The following is a 24,184-nucleotide window of genomic DNA, read 5'->3' on the forward strand; positions in this document are numbered from 1 at the left end:
CCATCAGATCTTCCCTCTGCCTTCTGCTGCTGAGGGTCCCAGCATCTCAGTCTCACCTAAGTCCTCTGAAATTTTGCCGACTCCCAGTAACTCTGCCACCCTCTGAGCATTCTGACACCCTGAAGGGTCACGCTCCAGTTCTCATTTCTCCTCTGTGAAGAGCAGGAGTCCTGCTATTTAATTATCTCTATCAACAAATAGGAAACACCGAAGAGTGCAGGAAATGCCTTCCCGGATCAGATCAGTGTGTGTCTGTCCTGGCACTCTAGGGAGCACACACAAATCTTGCTGCCATCCAGGGTCTGTTGTCCTCATGGTGCCCCACACAGCAGTTGTAGGATTAGGGGTGTTAGACAGTATGTCCTGCCTTATTTTCTTTAGGATCCATTTATGGACCTGGGGGTCATGAGATTTTTCTCCAGTCCCTTTGGACCTGATGGTACTGTCTGTTTGCACAATCTCTGGTGGCAAGAAGTTTCCAAATTTGTCCATCTGCCATATAAAAAGAAGTGCCTTGCTACTATCTGCTATAAAGTCATTAATATTTCATTGAGTGCCCACACTTCTAGTATTGAGGAATCAGGTGAACAATATCTCTGCATTCACCTTACTACTTCCTTCATGTTTTGTAAGCCTCTGTCATATCCTTCCTCAGCCTTCTCCTCTCCAAATGCAAGCAAGACTTTTCAGTCTCTCTTCATAAGCAGGTTGCACCATTCTCTTCACCGTTTTAATTGCCATTCTCTGTAGCTTTTTGATTCCATTATGTCCTTCTCCAGATGCAGAGACCAGAGCAACTACACTCAAGATCTGTGGGTGCACTAAGGTTTTACAGCATGGCTAGTTCCACCAGTATGACATGTAGTGTATATGAAAATAAAATAATAAAATAAAATAAAATAAAATAAAATAAAATAAAATAAAATAAAATAAAATAAAATAAAATAAAATAAAATAAAATAAAATAAAATAAAATAAAATCAACAATAAAATAATAATAAATTAAAAAAAAAAAAAAACACAAAACCCAACCAAACAAACCAAAAAAAAAACACCACCAGAAAACCCCCAAAACCAAAAATCAAATCAAGACAGAGGTTGCATCTCGTACAGACAAGCTGAGAAAAGCATCAAATATTCCAAAATGTGTGTAGGTAAAAGCAATGGTGAACAAGAAGTGGGATAGGCACTGAATAGTGGAGAAGTTACAACCTAGTGAGAACAGGAAGAACATGATGCTTAGAGTAACTAGAGATCTGATATCAGGCCTTAGAGAGAACTGTACTACCTGGTAAAGGTGCAGTGCAGCATGATAAAGAAATCACAAACAGCTCCTGCGAGCAAGGAGCTGGTGATGGGAAGAGATGGAAACAGGAGAAAGGACTTGAACAACTGCTGCGTGCAGAAAGAGAGGGAAAATAATTCAAAAGTTTCTCTCCTAAGTTTCATGGCTGTTAAAATAAAGGAGAGGGTTAAACAACAACAAAAAAATCCTCTGGTATGGAGAATACACCTCAATGATCTACAAAGTAAAAAACTGGGAGGAAAATTCACCCTGGACCTCATTTTTCACAGTAAAAAGAGATTGATTGAAAGTAGTAACAACAAACAGTGGAGCTACTTAAATTCAGATTACCACGGGGTAAAATACCATTGAAAATATGTATGATCCTATGAAAGCAATCTAATTAGTCACAAGTGACTAGGACTAAGGATTAAAATCAATCACTATGGGAGAAGGCTAAAAGATAGGATCTCCAGTTTGTGATAAAAGACAGGGCTCCTGGAAAAAAGCACAAAGGCAATGAGGCGTTACAAGGGAAGTGAGGTTTAAGAGGGAAACTGCATCAGCGATGAAAAAAGGGAGCCAAAGTGACAAGATAAAGAGAGTCAAGTAACTCTGATAGAGAAAGAGATACGGCCACAAGAAGATGAGAAAAGAGGAAAAGGGTATTTTAATGTAGATCAAATCTTCAGTCTTCGGGTAAAAGGTCTTAAGGATTTATGAGGGCAACAAAGCTGAGGGTAAATATCAGTGTAACATGCCCCAGCTGTGCTCCCCCTGACCAGTTCAACAATATCTTTGTAGACTGGACCTGCAGTATGTGGGGCAGAAGAAAGCCAGCTCTGCCTCTAACATGCAAGAAACAATTCTTTAGAAGTTAGATACAGCTCTCAGTTAAAGCTTTCATCTGGTTAGGTGGAAAATGAAGAAGTAATCTCTTTCAATAAACGTGAACACCAGAATAACAACAACAACAAAAAGTAAGCAAAGATTTAAAACTGCAGCCACCTCAGGTGGATGTTTAGGTACGGCCAAAGCTATGCCCTTACTGGCAATTTTACCACAGGAGTTGTGGTCCACAAAAGGCACATATTCAATTTTTTGACCTGGGTTATCTTCTGTATAATTTGATTCTAGGCTGTGGGGTTTTTCTGTCTTTAGTACCTGACCTGGTACTTAAGTGCACCACTATCCTTACTATCTTGTAGACTTTGCTAAATAGCACTTCAGATGAGGGCAGTGATCTGGCTTCCATCTACAACCCTGCTGAAGAGGCAGAGTAAGAAGGGCAGATAAACAGATTTAATCTGCTGCAAGCAGATGCTGGCGTATCCACAAGGAGGGCAAAGCAGAACCTCCTCCCTGACGTCCTTCTGCAGACTGCAGCCAGATAAGGGCATAAACGGAGCAGAAAGATTCAGATTAGACCAACAACATTAGGGCAGTAAAATATCTGCTTATTCGATGCTGTGGTTTTGAGTGGGAAAACACAGTGAAGAGGCCCTTTCCTCATATACATGTGTGTTCAGCCTCCTCTCACCCCCCCAAGGGCGGGCAGCTATTCTTGACTCCAGACAAGATATTCATGACACCCAGAGTGCAGGAACTGAAGCAGAGAGATTGACTTCCCCAACAGTTGCTACATCCAGGAAAGAAACCCAGATTTCCTGCTGCGCTGTTTTGGGCTTTAACCACAAACCTCTCTGCCACACGGTCTACAAACCTTTGCTTATCCCCCAGCTCTAAGGAAACTGCTCCATGTCATTAGCAACCAGCTGCTGTGTGGGCACTGGGGGTCTGGCATGGCATTTAGTCTGCTTGACCCTCTCACCTCCCTTTCTCTTCCTACAGAGCTCACTGACTTCAGGTGTCAGTGCCCAAAGCAGAAAGGGTCCCGCTGGCATCGTGCAACCCCACTGCCTCTCCTAAGCATCCCCCCAGGCTCTCTGGAGCCTCCCCACCTTCTGCACAGGAGCAGGGGACAGGCACAGGCCTCATATGTCCCCATCACCTACAGGCTTCACCATACAGCCCGTTGCAGTGAGCAGGGCTGAGGATCACATAAGCTGCAGGTTTTTGAGGCTTATGCAAAGGTGAATGTAACTGGTGTGTTCTAAATGAAGGGGGATTTTTTTGTTTATTTGTGCCTGGCATATGACACCTGCAATACAGTGTATTGATGTTTCTACCTTCTGATATAGATGAGCCTGTCTGAAATGTCATTACTTGAAAACTGAAATGCCTTTATTCTCGCATGCCAAGGTCTATTTTTAATGCATGGCATGATCCTTTGCTCAGGAATTATCACTAGCTCCCTTTTAATTTCTCCCCTATTTCATTACTCAGAAAGACTTTCTGAGCAGCCTCTGATCTTGATGCTGCCCTCCTCCCTAAGCCGTGGAAGACGGAGCCTCCCGCTATCTGCAGAAACACCCTTCCCTCCTGCCCTGCACCCCAGCAGCCTCGGCACAGTCCCGGCCCCATTGCCCGCGCTGCAACTGCTCCTTTATCTGCACATACCAGCCCTTCCTCTGGCTTTTCGCTCCAGCATTGAGGTCCAGAGCAGTTTCCTGTAATATTTTCTGAGCCACTTGTATCTTAACTTCTGCCTCAAGCAATCTCTGCCTCTGGTGAGCATTTTCCACGTCATGTCTTTCTGCAGACTGTATATCTTTCTTGACTCCTGTCCCTCACACTTCCTCTGATCCTACTCAATCTCTTCTTTACTGGTTTGTGATTTTAGGGTTTCCTGTTCTCAGGAGCCAGGATCTCCAGGTAACATAATATAAACTGCCAAACCAATTTGCTTTTGACCTTCTGATCAAAGTATATAAGCTAACTCTTGCTCTGTTACACTCAAAGAATACGTTGCACATGTTGGTTTCTCCTGCTTTTTTCCCCCCTTCATGTTTTTGGACCAAAACCTGCTTTTTATAATTCCTGCAGTTAAGACTTTTCACAATGAATTAGTTGCAGGCAACGTATTTAACAGCTTGACTATTAAATAGCAATGTGTATATAGGAGAGTCTAAAAGAAGGCACGAAAGTTCTATATATAATATCTTTAAAATAAAAAGAATTAAAATATGGATATAAATTCACAGCACTCTATTTCCATTTGCTTAGGAGAAAAGATGACATTCAGTGAAGATCACGCTTTAAATATAGGGACCATTAGAAAGTGTGCTTGGGAAAGCAGATATATGGAAAAGAACCATAACTGAGGATTCCCATGTTCTGTGCTCCTTTGTTTAACACCAACCACCACCAATATACAAATTAGCAAAATATTTTATTAAATTTGCCTGTTTTTCCTTCTAGGAGGCCATTGAAAAATGTTCTAACTGAGGTTAATGAGGTTAATGAGAAATTCTTTAAAAGTGTAAATACTGGCCAACATAACGTATAAAATTTTGCTCATATTTTTGACACACCTAAATGCAGAAAGAATGTTTTTTTTCTATTGGTTTTTAAAACACTTGATCTGTTAGTGGTCTTCTCCCTGGAGAGAGATGAATGGGGAGTTTTCTTCCAAGCACATTTTTTAGATTCAGTCCTTCACCAGAAGAATGTTATTTCTCCATTTTCAGTTGCAGCCAGAAATAACTCAGATGCGATGGGAAACTCTTAGAGGTTATTCCAAGACTGTACCTCTGCTGAGAGACCAAACTTCACATGAGCTGCAGCCTTACATATCCCTGAGTCGTGGAGTTACAAGCACATACATATGCAGATGTCTCCTTCCTTTGAAATCACCTGCTTAATTTGAAATAAATACACACAAAAGGATTACTCCTGCTGCAAACTTTGCATAGGTTTCTTCAACACTGGGAACTCACTGAAGAAATAAACTATTAAAAAATCAGGCACTCTCACCCATCACCCTCTGCCATCCCACCCAAGTCAGAGTCACCTGTAGCAGAGCTCTGAGCTGACTCTGGTTTCCGCTTAGGCAGCATTTTTAGCAACTTTTCTAGACCAAGAGTACCATGATTCCAGAAAACCCAGGAAGGTTAAGTATACTTGGTAAACTAAAAACCTTCTGTTTCTGCATCAACCCACTGCATTTTGGCATCCAAAAAATCAGTAAGATCAGTCTCAGAAGTGCTGGTCCATTCTTATTTCCCAGAAACATGTACTTACCTGGTGTGGTGATGGGAGAAATGATACCCACTAAACCCATATCAAGCAATCTCTACTCAGCGCTTTGGGATTTTCACTGGCTGACAGGCTTTTCAGGTGGACGTGGCAGAGGTAATTAGAGGTTCTCAGCTTCATTTTTGGCTGTACATACTCGTGTTGCTGCAGCTGTGGTCAGTGTCAGCACCTGAGCTTCTCAAGGGGCTCCTGTTGAACGAGGAGCACGGAGCAGGAGGCTGCTCGGGAGCGGGGCTCCATGGCCAAGACGTGCAGAGCTCAGGTCCCATGACATCCCAGATGTGCCAAGAAAGATGGTGCTCCAAGAGATCTTGGAGAGGTCACAACCTACACTTTCTGTCCAGGAAAATGTAGACAGGAATGTACGTATGTATCTGGCTAGATAAGCACTCACTGGATTATTTTATTTTTGTTGCAACCGTGGCATTCAAGGGTATTCTAGGCCATGCTGGGATCTTTAGTTACTTAAAGCTATGCCAACCAAAGCAAACTCAGTTTCCATGTGGTTCCATGTGGAGCCAAGCTCACTCAATTTGCTTTTCTCTGATTCTGGCTTTTTCGTTATTTAACTGGGAGGACGAAGTGGGACCTGGGGCTCCGACAGACCCAGTGCAGATGGTTGTCTCCAAACTGGTCCCCACTGTACTACCTAGGAGGAGAGAAAGCTCTTTAACAGCACAGTTAATTTCTTCTGAAGCAGTTTTCTCTACCTGATCAGAAAACTGTCTCTCTGACCACGCAGTCCTGTGCTGCTGACAGCGTTGGGAGCTTTGCCCTCAACAAGACCTGTCTTTGGGTCTCAGGCACCTGTTGGATGTAAGGTTAAGAATATGTTTACTTTCCTGTGAAGTCAATTGGTCTTAATCTTATGCTGAGAGCTTTGCAAAGTTGATGCCAGAATTCAGTCATGTAGTGGGTGTTTGGAGAGAAAGTGGTAACTGCAAAGACCTGCAATGGAGGGTCAGAAAAAAATTAGTTGCTCTGCACATAAGACCTTTGTATTCTCCACATAACACCCCTATTTATCCCCCTACTTAACTTATGAATCTGTCTGATAGATGAAATTTTGATTTTCAGCTGTTTCACTTGTGATCTCCCTGGCTGTTTTCTCTCCTGAAGTTAGCATGAGTAAATATTTGACTTTGTCCCCTAAGCCACTGCATACCGTTGTGTAACCTAATAAACCCTTTTATTTCATTAGCACCAGTTTATCCAATGTTCTGAACTAATTGAGAGTGGATTTCCAAGAAGAAAAAGGAAGAACATGTTCACAACCATAGACACCTCCTCACCTGTTTACGAAAGACAGCACAGGTTCTGCAGGACAGAAAAAATACTGGCAAAAAATACCTCATCTCACCTTTCTGCAATTTTCTCAGTCCATATCAATTCCCTGAACTAAAACCCACATCATTCAGTGTTTAAATAAAAATGAAAGCTAAAAAGGGATGTCGCTGTTTTCCTCCTCGCAGTAGGGATTATTGGAGCAGGTTCTGCGCTCACATGTGCGGCGGTCGCCTCCCTCCCCGTGCTGTGCCTCAGTAATCGAGGCGGCAGCTGGACTCACGCACACGGGAAATGACGACCCTTGTTACAGCCGCTTGTTTCAGCAGTGTGTGATCTTTGTGAGGAGAAGGGGAATCAGAGGGAAAGGCAAAACACCATGGCAGCGACGAGCCTGCATCCCAAACCTGAGTCCTGCTGCCGTCTCCTTGACCTTGACCATGCAGCTGCGGTTTGGGGTTCGGGCAGCGACCACCCCGTGCCTGGAGCAGTCACTGCTCTGGCTGCACCCACCGCGGCCTCATGTCCAGACAGCTCGGCTTTGTCACTGCTGCTCTGTGGTCTCAGCATAGCACTCAATAGGACTTTCTGGGCTATATCAGAAAACCTTGGGAATGTGACACTTTATGAAGTTTCGGAAAAGGCACAATTCCTTTTCCAAGGAGCTTTGTGTCCAGGTGAGGAAAAGACATATAATAAGTAGCTGAACACCTCTTAGAGGCATGAGAACAACCTGATCCAGTACAAAATCTGCTACAGCAAGATAAGCCCTCCAAAATACTCTGATTTGTCTTGAACAAAATTTGGAGTGGCAGCAGGAGCTTGTACTTGTATGGTGTTTCTCATTGTGCAGCCACAGTGGCTCTGACATGATAACGGCACCCAAAAAGCAGACTTGTGGTCTTGAAGACCCACAACATCACCCTCCAGAGGCCTGCAGGAGCCACCCAGCTCTCTCTGCTGACTCAACAAGATGTCAGGATCCACTCTGTAAGTGTTCTGCTTTGCCCCGAGCCACAGCTTTATGTTCAGGCATTACCATACCCGGCTGCATACCCAACGCTGGTGGCTTGAAAATAGTGTGATATCTCTTTCTTAAAATGAATAACTGGAAGCCACTTCTCACATGGCAGTCCAATTTGTACACCGTTTGTGAAAGAGTTTTCAGTCCTTTTGTCATTCTGGGTATAAAAATCAAAGGGCTCTCTAAACTGATCTCATTTAAGTAGAAAGCTGACACATTTTTATCACTGCTGTGATATTCCTGTGTGCTGCCAAGAGAGCCCAGGGAAGGGGATCTCAAAGAATTGGTGTATTTTCGAAACAAATCAAGCAGCGCAAGAGTATGTTCAAATATAAATTATTACTGAAACTGAAGAGAGGACAATGTTGCTACATCTGCAGATGCAGAGCCCTTTCCAAGTCAAAGTGCTGGCAAACTGATCTTCTCCTGGTGTTTGCTTGGGTCGCTGTCCTGGAGGTCCCCGGGACACATCGGCTTCTGCCAGTGTCAGCGGGGCTGCTGTCAGCAGCCACAGTCCCTTCTGCTGCTGTTGCCTAGAGCACCAGACCTGAGGCACAGGCTTCTCTCTGAGCCCTGGCTGGGATGCATCCTCACAGGGATAAATGTTTGTCATTCCCACAGTATTTAGGTGTGGAGCAGCAGGGCCGCCCGATGCAAAGGCAAAATGGTTGGACGTGCCATTCAAATTCCTGACTTGGTGTTTGCCAAAGCGAAAGCCGGAATTCATCTAAACAAACCAAGCAGCTTCTCTGGTAATTTGCCTGTTATTTCTTTCTAGCCAAGAAGGAACCAGACAGCCCTACCCTGTGCTCAGGACTGTGGTAATAGAGGCAGCAAAAAAAACGTCCTTCATGAACAGGGACAAGTGTGTCCTAACAAAGTAGGCAGGTGTCCTTGGAGCAAGGTGGGGAGAGCTGGAGAAGGCAGATCTGCTCTGTGATCTCTCCAACGGGGCCAGGGGAGCTGGAAGTATGACCAAGGATTCTTCTCACCTCACCTCACCTACAGGAGATTTGAGGACCTGTGAAACTTCTGGATGCAATAACTTAGGATTAGAAATGTTGTATTTTGACAGTTTCTACAACAGGGGGTACAAAGGAACTGGGATGACCACACAACTGGCACAGACAGTAGAGGCCGAGGCCTTTCTTTAAGGATTTCCCTGTAACTTGGTCCTTCTGAGAGGTGTCTCTGAGATGGGAAAAGGACCTTTAAGAGCTTAGCCAGTCTTTAAAGAGCAATCTTCTGAAAATCATTCATAAATTCCTATTAAAAGTTCATAAGGCTGCTAGACTGCAAACAAGGACATCAAAAACACTAAGAAAAAAACCAATAATATGTGTCCTCTTCTGACTCTTGCCCACTTCTGACTCTGTGCTTTCAAGGTCAACTACAGAGGCAGAGAATGAGCTCATGTCCTGCCTCTGCAGCCTGGCACCCCTGCCAGAGCCGCTCACAGAGCCCAGACCCAGCACGGCTTCAGCCCCGCGCTCTGCCCGGCAAAACCTGCCCTCACCCAGACACAGACGCGTGGCTGGACAGGGACCCATGCAGGACGCACCCAGGCAGCTCTGTTTTCCTCCATTTTCGCCTTCTCCTTGACTCCGGGAATGTGTTTGCACATGGTGGAAAAAATGCAAAGGGCAGGGAGAAGCGGCCAGGAACGTCGCCTTCCCCGTCACCCTCCCCGTCGGCGCTCGGCCGCAGGGCACAGCGGCTCACGCCAGCATCGGTACCCAGGGAACTTGGAGCAGCCCCTGATACCTGTAGCAGGTGAACCAGCCGGAGATGAGGGGAATTTTGGGGGTAATCTGTTTTGGAATTGAAAAAAGGAAACGTCTGCACAAACTCAGTTAACACAGACTTGCAGTGGTGGAGGCAGAACCTGTTTTGATCAGAAAACTGGCTTGCAAGGAGTACAAAATATTTCACAAACTTTCGAACCTGTCTTCTCCTCCCCATTTTCATTAACGGGCATCTTTTATCCTGTCCTAAGGAACAGCAACAAGACTAATTAGTTTAACAAGTACAACAAATGGTTTTATCGACAAAAAAGAACCCTTTGAAATATACATTACATTCACAAAGGATTAAATTACACCCTATTATCCATTTTCCATAAAATAAAGATTACTTTGATAAATCACAACTAATGTTATCTTTGGCTGATAAGAACTCTGTGCTTATTTGTGTGGCTTCTATAAATAGTGTATTCTGAATATTTTTTCTCCCTAAATATAGTCAGTGATACAGTCTGCCAGGCATTTTCCTGCAATTTGACAATGCCACATCTGTGCACTAAGCAGCAAATGAAAGCTTCATTGTCTGAATATGAAACATGCAACAGTCTTTTTTCTTTTTTGTCAGCTGCTCTGCAGTGATCTATCAAACACTCTTCAGCCATAACTTGCTCAATCAAGGTTTCCTTACTGCTTAAGCAAGCTAGCCAAAATGAACTTTTTCTTTTTTAAGAGAAAAGCCTCTTTTCATTGTATGAAAAGTCTGTGAGACAATTGTAGCAAAGGGATAATACCCTGATTTAGGCCTTAATATACATAAGTGCATTCATATACATAAGAAAAAGGGTAAGTGTACGAATTCAGGTGTGAAGGGCTTCTTTGCACTTTGTCTTTCCATAGCTTTGCACCAGCAGATTCTACAGATTACTGAAGATTTACCTGCATCATCTTTGAGGAGTTGAACAGTTGGCCGAAGACCCAGACAGAAGCAATGTCTTTGGTTTGCATCATTTTTCCTCAGACCACCTCTACATAAAGAAGCTCTTTACTTGGAGAGGTAAATAGCTGGGGTATCAGAAGAAGACCTTTGTGTGACAAGAGGTTCACCCACCTTCTGAGTGTTTGGTAGCCACCTCTACTGTGAACATCCCCACTGGAGCATCAGCCCAGCAACCCAGCTGGGCAGCAAATGCCCGGTTTAGTACAGTGCAGGAGCACATGCTCACCTTTAAAATGCATTTTAAAAAACTTTTGAAGAAGTAGTCTGATTCTCTTCTCAAAAACTGAGTTTGGCTCTATACCACACAGTGGATGGCTGGAGAAGCCTGGTCCTGCCATATGAAAGGCATCGCCTCTCCTACCCTTCAGGACAAACATCCAAGTTATATTCATTTCCCATGTTTTGAAATTCTTCCAAGAAACAAATTGGCTCTGAGTTCAACTACTGCTTTGTATGCTACTGGGTGACTCAAAGCATCTCATTTTACTCCGAATTACCCAAGGGTTAGAATTGCCTCTTGAAGTTTAAATCGCAAAGTGCTTAAGAGCGGTGGTGAAAAGATGCAAAGGTTCTGGAAACCTTTAACAAGTAAATCCAACATGCGAGGGAGTGCACTTACATGCCATACCTTTTACTTCCACTGACAGTTTCTTCTAATCTACATTTCATAAATTCTCTGAACTATTCAAACATAACATGAATTTAACATCTGTTTACAGCATCTAACCCTACCATGGCTGGTTTGGATTGCTGCCCTCAGCATAAGCCAATGGCTCTTTTTCTGTGCTTGCCGTCCGAAGCAGGTGGCAGTGGATTTCAAACAAACCCACGCCCATGTCTGTGCTGCTTCTGGAGGGTGTGTTTTACTCATGGAAATATGTCTAACCCCTTCGTTTAACTTTCAAAATTTTATAAGCTTCCCAGCCGCTGGGTTGCCCGCAAAGTGACTCAGCAAGGCAAGCAAAAGGATCAAAGAACAGCTAGAGTTTTTTAAATGAATGGAAAAGTTTAGTGGTTCTGAAGGTATTTTCCTCCAATACATATTTCAAAAACTTTAATAGAAATAATTACAGCTGAGACTATTAACAGACAAAATGCAGGGCTAGAGTCATAAATCTCAGAGAATAGGGAGGAACACTCTGCAAATGCTGCAAAACAAATGTATTATCACCTTTCCAAACCTTCCTCAGTTTCTCTTTCCCCGTAACAGAAAACAAAAAGTCACTGTGCTGGGCTGCTGTGTGCTTGCTAGAATTAATGCAACTTTTATATTTTATTTCCATAGGGGAGGAGAAAGTTGTACACGCACGACTGAACACAGAGGTACTGTCACCAGTGCGGATGAACCACCTTGGGTGCAACCCAAACTCCGCACTTGCTCTTTGCTGGATATTCTATGGGTGATAAAGTCCTGGGATTTTAATTCTGTTTCAGACACTCACCTATTGGGCGTCAAAGATAAGGCCCCTGCATAACAACTGGAGGATCTTGGAGTCCTCAGGAGAGCCCTCACATACATGTCCCAGGGCCAAACTCCTCCTTGGTTATTCTATCTCATGCCTCTCATATTTTGCATTGATTTATGCACAGCTGCTAAATTCAAAAGAGGAGAAACAAGACCTGCCCCATCTCATGCTACACAACAGCCAAGAGTTTGGTTGCTCTCCAGGAAGTCAAGAGATGTCGATTCCAAACTCCTTTGGCCCAGAACCCAGCTCTCTAACTTTCCACGAAAGTGCTCCTTGCATCAGACAATACAAAAAGGGGCTTTTTAGGCATCTGTTCTCAGAATTGACTAACTCAGCCCAGCCAGGTAAGCATCTCTTCATGCATCGAGATGCTCAACTCAAACCTGCAGTTACTGGTCTGAATATGGACCTGGGACCAATACCCAGAATTATTCCATTTACTGCAACACTGACGGGTAATTCAACAACAGCAAGGTGAACATGAGCCAACAGTGTCCTTGGCAACCAAGAGGGCCAACCATGTCCTGGGTGCATCCAGCCCAGCATTGCCAGCCGGGCAGGGAGGTGATTGTCCCGCTCTGCTCTGCACTGGTGCGGCCTCACCTGGAGCACTGTGTGCAGGTCTGGGTAACACAGGATAAAAAAGGTACGAAGCTACTGGAGAGTGTCCAGAAGAGGCTACGAAGTTGGTGAAGGGTTTGGGGAGGAAGCCGTGTGAGGAGCGACTAAAGTCACTTGGTTTGTTCAGCCTGGAGGAGACTGAGGGGAGACCTCATGGTGGCTACAGCTTCCTCACAAGGGGAGGAGGAGGGGCAGGTACCAAGCTCTTCTCTTTAGTGACCAGCCAGGGGAGGTTCAGGTTGGACATTAGGAAAAGGTTCTTCACACAGAGGGTGGTGGAGCACGGGAACAGGCTCCCCAGGGAGGTGTCACAGCCCCAAGCCTGACAGTGTTCAAGAACAGACTGGACAACGCTCTCATGGTGTGAACTGTGGGGTTGTCCTGTGCAGGGACAGGAGTTGGACTCGATGATCCCTGTGGGTTTCTTCCAACTCAGGACATTCTGTGATCTGACTGAACAACTGGAGGGCTGCAGCTTCACGGTTCCTGGTCTGGAAATACAGGGAATTTGTAAAGTGAAAGGGTAAGAAATGCCAAACTAGAAAAGGTAGGTTAAAATCTAATCATGCTTTCCTTCCTCCTCTTCGGAAGGCAAGCAGAGGAAATAACAACATGGAAGACAGAATTCAGTAAGTCAAATGCTTTTATTTACTTTCTTTCTCATTTGTGACCCTTTGTCATTTACTTCAATTGCACAGACCAGAATTAGTGATTGGCTTTAACTTTTGTAAGTTACAACTTTTATAGGTTTTGCATTTTTATTAAGACAAAATCATGGATAAGTCTCTACATGGACTCAAAGATAGGAAGCAAGTTCTTACTAATCCTCATGCAAACTACTGACTGGTTATTGGAGACTGAGGTTGAATGCAAATTCAGGAAAAAGTTCACTCTTATGAGTATGTTAATCTAATAACAAGCTAATTTATAATCCTTTCACAACTAATGTAATTTTCACATATTAGATAGTAATTATAGGCATATTAAGCAATATTAACATTATTAAGCAACAATAAACAGCTTTCTGAGTATATACTACGGTAATGCAAAATCTGAGTAATTTCAAGTGCCTTACCTAGTAAAAGAGAATAATTTTCCATTAGAGCTTTTTGAAGCTTCTAGAATTTTCTGTCTAACAGGCCTGGAGTTTGTAAAGAGAATAAATCTAACATTCACATTTACAGAAGAATTTCTGACTGATCCAGTAACTCCAGGGACACTTACGCTTTCAGATCTCTTTCTATTATACAAACAAATTATGCCCATTTGGAAAAGGAGATATTGCTTTATTGTGGTACTACCAAGGAAACTGATTTCTGAGTGCACTGGATACATCTTGTGCAATGAGTTTTCCAAAAGACTAAAATGTATTGCTGCTGCTCTTCTCTATTTCTGGCTCTTTTGCAAGCATACACTAAACTGCAGACTTGGCTGCCACTAAGTATATATTTTTTATATAGGGAATATTATTACTGATAAAAATAAAATATGTAAGTTATTCAATATGAATGACTGCTCATCTCCCCCTTGATGTATATAAATAAGCCCCATCTAATACGAGTGTAAATTCAGGCAACTGTAATAACTGTGGCACCCATAAAATAACTACGAGGGGAAAAAAAAGTGAAATACTTCCAGTGAAACAGCTACCTTAAATTATCCTTAAAAAATAAAAAGAACACACACAACTAAAAATCCTAACCCTAAAGCACCCCAAATTCCTTTTACTAAGTCTTTATTTCCTGAAGGTTTCTCTATAACAAGGCTTTCCTGAAAAAACAATACACTAAGGAATTTGCGGAAAATTGTAAGGCCCAACAGAGAACAACTGTCCTACTTATCTATTTTCCTCTTTTTATTGGAAGCAAAGGTCCCCTGAATCATAAGCATATAATTATGGTTTCTACACAGAGCGGGTTCAGCTTTGCACGGCAGGAGGAAAGAAACAAAACCTTCCCTCACGGCTTCCTGTGCATCAGCCTGGAACAACCACACACCCGGCGCTTCCGCACAATTCCCAGAACAACCTGTGGCTGCCACAGGTGAATGTAACTAATTAAAACCATCTTCATAACCTACACTGTTATTGGTCCCAGCCTTAAGGGATCTGCAAGTTTCAACTGATGTCAGGATTCCTACAGAATCATTGCACTACAACAAAATCCTCCCAGTAAAACCAAATCGTATAAATAACTTAAAGCATTAAGTTCCAGATTATGTACATGCATGTAATTCAAATATTTCTTTTTCTTACAGAAAATAACAGAACTAGCAACAATAATGGATTCCAAAAAAAAAAGTAAACATATTTTGCTTCAAAGATTTAATCAACAGGATTTCAAAACCAACATCAAATATTCTGAAATTATTTATGAGCTGTAAAAGTGATGGATTTGAGAAAATCAAAGTATATCAGTTGTATTAAAATTATGGTTATCAGCATTTACTACTGATGACAGGCTGAGAAAAAGAGTGAAAGGACAGGGAAAAGAACAAATAAAAATATTGGTGAGGTGGCAAGAGACACTGGCTCAACCTCTAATTGAAAGGATTATGTACAGCAAGGAAAAAGCTTCTTTCTCCTTTACTCTTTTTCAAAGAGATTGCATATTGTAAAGGTCAATTTCCATTAAAGGAATATATTAAAATAATTTTTAATCTATATTCTATTTTCTGGCCTATAGATAGTATTCAAAGACACAGGAAAGACTAGACTTCCACCAAGCAGATTAAACAAAACTGCATTCCTACATATTTTACCTATACAGCTACACATCAAAATTCAAAACAGAAAAATAACTTGATGTAAATATTGAATAAATGTAGAATAATGGATTCTGATAAATCTAGGGGAAGCAAGACTATGAAAGGAGTGCCTGAACTTGATGAGGAGATCTGTGCAGTATGGTTTCTGGATCCTTATATCCATTTGAAGGATCCATCACAGCTGCATACAACTCACTGTAAGCTCTGCAGACCAGTTCTGTTGACTGTTTTATTATCTGCTCTCTAAAAAACAAAACAAAAACATAATTTGCAAATCATAGGGAATATAACTGTACTAAACACAAGGAATTAAAGATACACACTACAAATCCACATTAAAAATCAGTGTCAGTTACATTAAACAGCCCTTTTACTTAAAAATAGCTTAATGTTTGCTTCATCATACATAGATATACTCACATACATGATCCTGATAACCAAGAAATAAGCTTCTTTATTACGGCAATCATGAAAAAAAAGAAGGATTTAATTTGCGTACATTGGGTTTTCTCCTGCACGTCCCTGCATCGTTTAAGACTGATGATAATAGTGATCTACCCTCTACCTGCTGTGGTTTTTTGCTGTGCTTTGTAAATACACACATTTTTTCACCTACCAGCAAATGCACTCCATTTGCTTTATCCTAACGGGACCTAATTCCATAATTGGTCAAAAAGGAAGAGCTGAAAGTGATAGTGGTCAGAGATTTAAAACCTGCTACAGCCTTTTACCGAGAATGGTACAAAGTCTGCGTCCTGTTATTTTCCTGGATCTATATGAGTAACAATGCACAGAGACCTGATGCAAAATTTAACTGCAGATTCAATAATTTTTGAAGACTATTATTTTTATTTTATACTGCCCATTGAATCAGCTTACTTTAATCACCATGGTGATGTGTTTACAGTTGTGGATGCATTTTTATCTATCAGAAACAGCAATTACAACTATTTTACAGCCAAACCTATGCAAGTGGAACACCAGGAGAAGCTGAGGAAACCAAGGTAACCATGAATCCAGATTCAGCTGTGCTGTAATACACAGCAAAGGAACGAAGTCACCAAAACTGCATCCACCAAAATCGGGGCTGAATTCACCAGCCGTTGAGAATTGACCAGTTAAAGAAATCTCAAAGTGCATAGGGCTTTGTCTTTTCAGGAAATAATAAGAAACAGAAGCCATAAGAAACAAGTTTAAGAGACAAAACCTGCATTTTATTCTGATGCAAAGTATCCAGTTTGTCGATACACGGGATCAGCTGGCAGTTATTAGAATACCTGAAAACAAGACTGGCCTTATAATAGTAAATCTAGAAACACTATTATAAGGGAAATACATCCAAGGTGTTCAGGTACAACAACTGTCTCTAATCACAGTCTGGGATCACCAAGCTACTGTAACAGGACAATCTTTTAAGAAAGCATTGTACATAGAGTTTGTATAAAACTAACTGTACTGCACCAAATAATATTAAATTAAAAGAAAAAGTTCATTAAAATATTCCAGAGGACTGAACAGCATCAAATGAGTCTTTCCATCAAATAATGTCAGTGTCATTAATCAGTACATTAGGATTTCAGTTGCCATAACAACATGATACATTTTATCACTAACACAAATGGCAGCACTTTCTACAAACAGTAATTCCAGCATTCAGTTTCTGTGATCCAACACAAATGAAAAGAGCTTTTCAAGACCAAAACCCACATAAATAAATAGCTTAGAACTTTTTAAATGAGCGAAGGAATTTGAAAGACAAGAGCGTGCACTGGCAAATGTTGGAAGGAATGTTCTTCATAGTTGTAAAGCTTAAATATTTCCAATGACTTTCTAATACACTGGTCCCTTATCAAAAACATGTGGTCTGATTTTGAGAAACAAAGAACTCTTGGGTTCAAGCTCAACAGTGGATCACAGTTATGTGAGTTTAAGGAAGACATCTTCAAAATCAGCAAACATCTGCAAAACTAACTTGAAAATTTCAACTACTATGGCCAAAGATTAAAATTCTAGTACCAGTTAAACGTTTTGCTTGAATTTTGAGAAACTTTTGAATTTGAAAGTTTATTTACTACAAAAAAATATTATTAAGACCCTGATTCTACAAGCATGAACCTCTGTAAATAGGTATCTGAACTTCAGAAGCATTGCCTGTGTTTATACCTTTATACCTTGTTTATACATTGCCTGTGTACACACCTGAAGGCTAAGGGGCTAGCAGAATTTATTTTTTTAATTAAGAGCAGAACCTGACCTATAGCATTGATTTATAGCAGATTAATAAATTCCTGTATGCTAGCTGAGCTGGAGCAGCTACAGCAACCATCCTCATACAGGCTCCCCTCTCACCTGCCTTGTTGCAAGATGACATGAATTCAGCTTAAACTGTGCTGAGAGGTTTAAAAAGCTTGTCAATGGGATAAGGCTTAAGAATGCATACATGACCAGTTTATCCTGGTTCGTTTGACAGAAGAAATGATTAAGTCAACGTAATTTCACTGTGCCTGAGTCTTTACAGCGGCCTAAAGCATATATTTGAAAAATTGGTTCTGTGTTAGCAGTGAAAAATTGAGGCTTTCAAATTACATTCACTGTCATTATGATTTTTAAATAGATCTACATTAAAAAAAATACCAAGAGCTAAAATACAAGTTTAATAGCTTGACACCTAGAAGGAGAAGTTGCAACGCTTCACTGGGGTTACAGCTCAAGCTACTCTGTTAGATCTGTTAGACCACGGACAAGAGCAGCTCTCACACAGCAGGGTCAGCGCTGCTGGCTGAGCTGCGGGAACAGTGACTGCAGAAGAGAGACCCAAAAAACTACTGAAAAGCACCAACATCCCCCAAGCCACGCACCAGGGATATGGCATGAAAGTGGAAGTCTTTGGATGAGGAGAACCTGGACAACACAGCAGGAGAACGTGGCAGCTGGGGTAGACAACCATCACAGGTCCCTTCCAACTGAACTACTCTCAATTCCCAACAATAAAATATTTTCCCTTGACATCGGTGATTTTTTTAATCCCAAAATGTTGTCATACAACCCCTCTGAGGATAGGTACTAATAATGAGACCCCAAATATTGTTGCATTACATAAACTGTGATGTGCTAGTCCCAACTTCCAGTATATTCTGTAACGTATGTCAAGAGAAGTTTTTTGATCAGTCCAGCATATAGTTCTCTGAGTTTAAGTACTATAAAATATCTTCATGTGGTTCACATTTAATTGGAAAGAAATTCATGGCACTTTCCCTAGCCCTAGGGTTCAGTTACATTCAAAAAACAAGAGAAGAGTTAAATAATAAAGTTCTCGCTTCCGTACTTCGAAGAAGAAATCACTAAAAACCAACACACCAGGTGACAAGTGAAATAATCTCAGCACAATATTCAACAAGACAAAATGCCAATGCTCTACACCAGAAAACAACAATGTTGAAAATTCTAGACCTGACTGAGCAGTGGGGATAAAAGAAATCTTGAGTAGAGAACTACATATCTCATCTGCCTTTGGAATGCTTACAAAATAGTTCTAAAACAATTTACAACATAGTTCTAAAACAATTTTATGTTGACAAAAAACTGCCAACACAGCAGAATATGTTCAAAATAGATGGCTGTAATTCATTTTGATGCTGTCCATTACATCAAGTGTAACTATTTCAGAAAGTAACAGAATTACATATTCCTCACGGCCTGTTCAAAAAGAGGAGAGTCAGAACAAAACTGAATTGTGACCTGAATGTCAATGCAAATATGATCACAGCTGATAACTTGAATTCTCATCATAATCCACTAAAACCTAATCAAATTAATCTTTCTGATCATTATGCAGGCATTATAGAACTTCGAAGGTAAAGTACTTACTTCACAGTGGTACTCAAAAGGAAATTCAGCTGGGACATTAACAGACTATCTGGAGCAGACAGATAGCGATCAAACTGAGCCTAGGGGTGGGGGAAAAAAGAGAATATGAGATCAACCTATTAAAAAATTGTTGTTAGATGAAAACAGGTAAAAACACAGATCTCTGAAAAGTGATTACATTAAAATTGTACCTTCTTATTTGATATAAATTTCTCTTTTTATATATTTAGGATGGAGCCTAACATAATACACACATTTTTAAGGCAGAACTTTCTAATCCAAACCAAACGTCTTCAGCACCTTTGTCACCAAAATTTTAAGTTTCTGACTCTGAGGAGAAAGGGTGGAGGGGCAAATAATAAGAATCCAGCTTTCATAATTATCTATCTAAGTTTCCTACGCCTACGCAGCTGGTACACGCATGCGTGTACCTCTGAAAGTCAGACCCAGTATGTTCAGTGCAGAGGGAATACAGTAGCCTCCAGACAGAAATCTAGTCCGTCCAAATTAGAAATGCTGCATGTTTCTTTTCACATGTTTCTTTTTACACGTTTCTTCTTACTTTTTGGCTTAACAATCTAATGAGCACTTATGCTGGAAAAAACATGAGCAAGGAAACTAGTTTAGGCTCCTTGAACTGCTTCTAGGCCTACTTCTCCTCCGCCAGATAATACAGCAAAGAAAAAAATGGCAGTACTTTGGTTCTAGTAGTTTGGAGAGGAAAACACTAAGAAAGACCATTAATGCTGTCTTCAATTATTTATCAGAGAAGGTGTGGACGCCCCATCCCTGGCTGTGTTCAAGGCCAGGCTGGATGGGGCTTTGAGCAACGTGGCCTGGTGGAAGGTGTCCCTGCCCAGGGCAGGGGGTTGGAACTAGATGATCTTTAAAGGCCACTTCCAACCCAAACCTTTCTATGATTCTATGATCAAATGGGGAACTATAGAGAAGATGGAGCCAGGTTTTCTCACAGGTGAAAATATGAGGAATATTGGATATATATGACACTAAGGAAAATTCTGATTAGACAGTAAGAGGAAAAACTCCCACCAGAAGTGTCAACACTGAACAGGTTACCCAGAAAAGTTTAATCAAACACCAAACAGGTTAGGCAGAAAAGCTGTTATAATCTCCATCTTGAAATTACTCACTCGGGCAAGGCCCTAAGCATCTTTATCTAATGATGGCAACCTTCCTGAACACTAGGGGAATCTTCTCAAGCTACTAAACCATAAAACCCACATTCATCCATCATTTAAATGTGCAAAAAGTGGGCAAAAATGACTAACAAAGTCATTCACAGTTCTCATGAATTAACTTTTTGGAGTTACATGCCCTCGTTTGGAAAGCAAGGGAGCTTTCACTCAGAGGGAGGTACAGACGTTACTAAACAGCATTTGAAAGGACATATGAGCAACTTAAAAGGCTGAGACCTAAAAAACTCTCAGGTTAGGTCGGGAGGCAGTGAATTTGCCTGCAAGTGCTCCCTCCACATGCTTTAAATCCTGGGAAGCCAACACATTAGGCTGATAGATGGTAGTGATGTAGGTTTGATTGCAGGGTACTAGGTTCCATTCTGGTTAAAGTGTGTTCACACAAGCGGACATTAAACAAAGTAATGAAGAAAATAAAACAGTTGGATTAGTCTCTAACTATTCAAGTGACAGTATTATGGATTGCTATAGATAACAGTTACATACATATAATTTAAAGAGATGATCCCCAACCCACAGTCTTTAAATTCGTCATTGGTCTACAAGACCACGATAAATAGAAGATATTTTAAATGTAAAATTTATCAATATTGATAAGAATGCATGCTGATCTGAGTATACTGCTGAGTGTTCTGTGCCAGAGCTCTGTTCACCCAACCACCTTGGGGATCACTAGTTTAAAACTTGAATGGAGGAAAACAGGCTACACAGACACAATTAGGAGGGATCCAACATACAGTTTTCTAAAAAAAACCTTTTTTAGAAAATATTGTCTTTTAAAAAGACCCTTTTTTCGTGGTGGTACATGTGTACTGCTGGATAACCAGGCCTTATTTACAGTTAAACTTCCAGAATAAAGCTAAACTTGGCTAAGCAAGAAGAGTGACAGATCATATATTACTACGTACTGAACTGTGATATTGCTATCTCTATGCAAAATAGCCTTCACACACTATAAGAAAAAAATCTCAGCTGATAATTTGTTTTAAAATATATTGTAGCTTTCAACCTAAAAAATATAACTGTGACATATACCCAGCACCTAACTTCTGAGTTTAGCTGAACTATTTGCATAAAATCAAAGCCTTAGGACTAAAATTATAAATGATAGCAGAATCTATATTTCAAAGCACACAGGCAGAAAAGAAACTTTGGTGATCAAAACTAATTAGAGCTAAGTATTTGCTTTTAGCAATTAAAGATGACTCATGGGATAACGTTCTTGTAAGTAAAGTTCTGTTTCTCAAGGCTTAGAAACTAATATTCTATTACTGCCAGTTCATAAATAATGTACGTATTTATTACTTCAAGTGGTCAAATTACTACAAATGAAGAAAGTATTCCCAGAGATGTAATTTAGCTGTTCTTAAAGAGTATGACTGGTTAGATGAATACCTACTGCATCACATAATTAATAGTTTTCTTTCCCATGTCACAGCATCACCACCATAATATGAAATTGTAAAATGCTTACCATTGCAACCTTCAGAGACACGGAGTCCATACTGGGCAAATTTGAAAGAGGACCCTAAGAATCAGCAGTCAAAGGGGGGGGGGGACACACACACACAAAAAAGGTCACGCTAGCACATGAAAAAAACATAAGAAATCATAAATTCTACAGACGGTTCAGTTCTAAATTGCTATTTGGTCCTGCTACAGGATCTTAAATGTTTGGAAACTGAATCACCATATCAGTGCTGAAATGCTGTACCAGTTCATTTGTATTCTACTGCACTCTTAAATTAAAAACTCAGAATACTGAGTTCTTACTACGTCTCTTCAAGTCCTTCTCTTCCTTCTTCACCATTACATGATAAACACCCAAAAAAGCTTTCCACAAGGTCTGAGATAAAAAATGAACTGCAAACTGGCCACATCCCCTTGGTGTCTGTTCTGGGACTCTGCACAATTTGAGCTTGCTTCCCAGTAAATCTTCTGTGCTGGTATAGCATTACAACGTATACCTGCTGCCTGAGCCCTGGCAAATCCTGCCATGTCACCTCTGCAGCCAGGCAGCTGGACAGATATAAATAAAAACTGCAACATTCCATTAAACAATCTGCCTTGGTTGATTTGAAGTTGGTTTTGAACAGGAAATAGGCTCATGAATAGGAAATCAAGTTGAGTTATTTATCAGATTACTTATTTATTCATCTTTATACATAAAAATCTGTTGAGTTCAGGCACTTTATGCAAAATTATTGGCTGAAGAAACAATGTAAAGGTCTCCAACAGAGTTTTGCTTTCTCCAGAAAACACTGTTCTTCACCTTCACAAAAGATCACAAAAGGACACAGGCCCAGCTGAAGGGAAGAGAAGCTGTATTAACACCTCTCACATAGCAACTGTGCCTCACAGGAAAGGAAGAGCACAAGCTCTGAATTTCAGTTTTCAGCTCACCCTAAGAAATCTGAAGTTGTCACTTCTAAAATGTGGTGCTAGAAGAAGGACAAAAGGAGAAATGATTTCAAATTACTACTGAACTCATCCACCATTTTTTCACAGAAGAAAAAAGCAGTAATTGTCTAATGGGTGGAGGGTATGGATCCACTCCATGTGTGGTGCTACAGCATGCAATGGAAGAAACCCAAATGCTGCATGCACATAGGTCAAATATGTTCTAGCTGCCACAGACGTGCTACACATAATCAGTATTTGTGCTTTAAAGCCAGTTTGACACTTTCTGAAACATATTAAACTACCTACACAGTTATTCTGAGAACCTACAGGGTATCTGTGGTGCATGGAGACTGTTGATGCTACACAGATAAGCTGCACAGAAGGACTTGCTGAATATACAGTGTAGGGGAAATCTGTAGCTGCAAGGTGCCTTTGTCCACTAGTCCTGCTCCCGTGTGAAAATACAAAAGATACTACTAGAGCTTTCGATTTCAGAAGAAGCTTAACTTGCAAAAAATGTTAGTGCCAAAGTTATTCTTAGTTCTCAAGTACTTCCACAACATGTGCATTACTTAAGCTTACCTGTTCCGGTTTGTGTTGCTGCACAGAGTTATAGATGTAACTTAGACCAGCTCTTGTTAACACATAGGAAGCTTGCTCATTTATAAGTGTATCTAAATGAGCTTCAATCTGAAATTTTAAGCACAGGGTGTTCATAAAAGGTGCATGAGAATATTAAAGAGAACTAGCTCTGGGGTTAAAAGGTCTAGAAACACAAATAAGAAAGAATACAACTAAGAAGGAGAGTGACCGATAAACAAGTAAGAACCACAAATACACAGAGCATGATTATTTTATCCATTTACATCTTCCATATCACCAGGAGCCAATAGTAAAAATATAGATAATTCTTTTCTGCCTAACTAACAGAAGAACCTATTTTTTTGTATTTGTAAATTCAACAGCAGCAAAAATTAAGAATACCGAAGCTCTAATCTTAAAAATTACTATATCATTTTATTTTCCTACAGTTTTTTGGAAATGTGATAAGAACAAGAGTGTCTTTTGAAAGGAAGATAAAACTGAAATTAAATCAGAATCAGTAATGATTAAAATTTAATAATGATAAACACATATTTGTAAAAGTTAACGGAAAGAACAATACATTATGAAATTACAGTTATCAATTTTGCTTTAATTATCTTCATATGAAAAAAGTCATAAGTGTATTTTACATTCTTAGTATAATATTTGCTTTGCAGGGAAACCTAACCAATAAATCCAGTCAGAGCAGGACCAATTATTTTTTAGTTTGAGTAGTCTTGGAAAGATATTTGGGTACACATAGATTATT

The 24,184-nt window shown here is 40.6% G+C and overlaps 1 protein-coding gene across 2 annotated transcripts in view; it reads right to left on the reverse strand.

The window, feature by feature from the left end:
- Positions 1-14,888: 14,888 nt before the first annotated feature.
- The window catches only part of COG6 (component of oligomeric golgi complex 6), a 52,816-nt gene continuing 43,520 nt past the window's right edge, over positions 14,889-24,184 (reverse strand). For both annotated transcript variants that reach the window (XM_082043302.1, XM_082043303.1), the window contains exons 16-19: positions 23,413-23,520; positions 21,902-21,955; positions 19,214-19,293; positions 14,889-15,589 (exon numbers count right to left, since the gene is read on the reverse strand). In XM_082043302.1, coding sequence (XP_081899428.1) covers positions 15,442-15,589; positions 19,214-19,293; positions 21,902-21,955; positions 23,413-23,520 — 390 coding nt within the window. In that variant the 3' untranslated portion in view covers positions 14,889-15,441. The remainder of the gene's footprint in view (positions 15,590-19,213; positions 19,294-21,901; positions 21,956-23,412; positions 23,521-24,184) is intronic.

The sequence above is a fragment of the Streptopelia decaocto genome (genome assembly GCF_964273445.1).
Source record: "Streptopelia decaocto genome assembly, chromosome: 1".
In the NCBI taxonomy this organism is placed as follows: Eukaryota; Metazoa; Chordata; class Aves; order Columbiformes; family Columbidae; genus Streptopelia; species Streptopelia decaocto.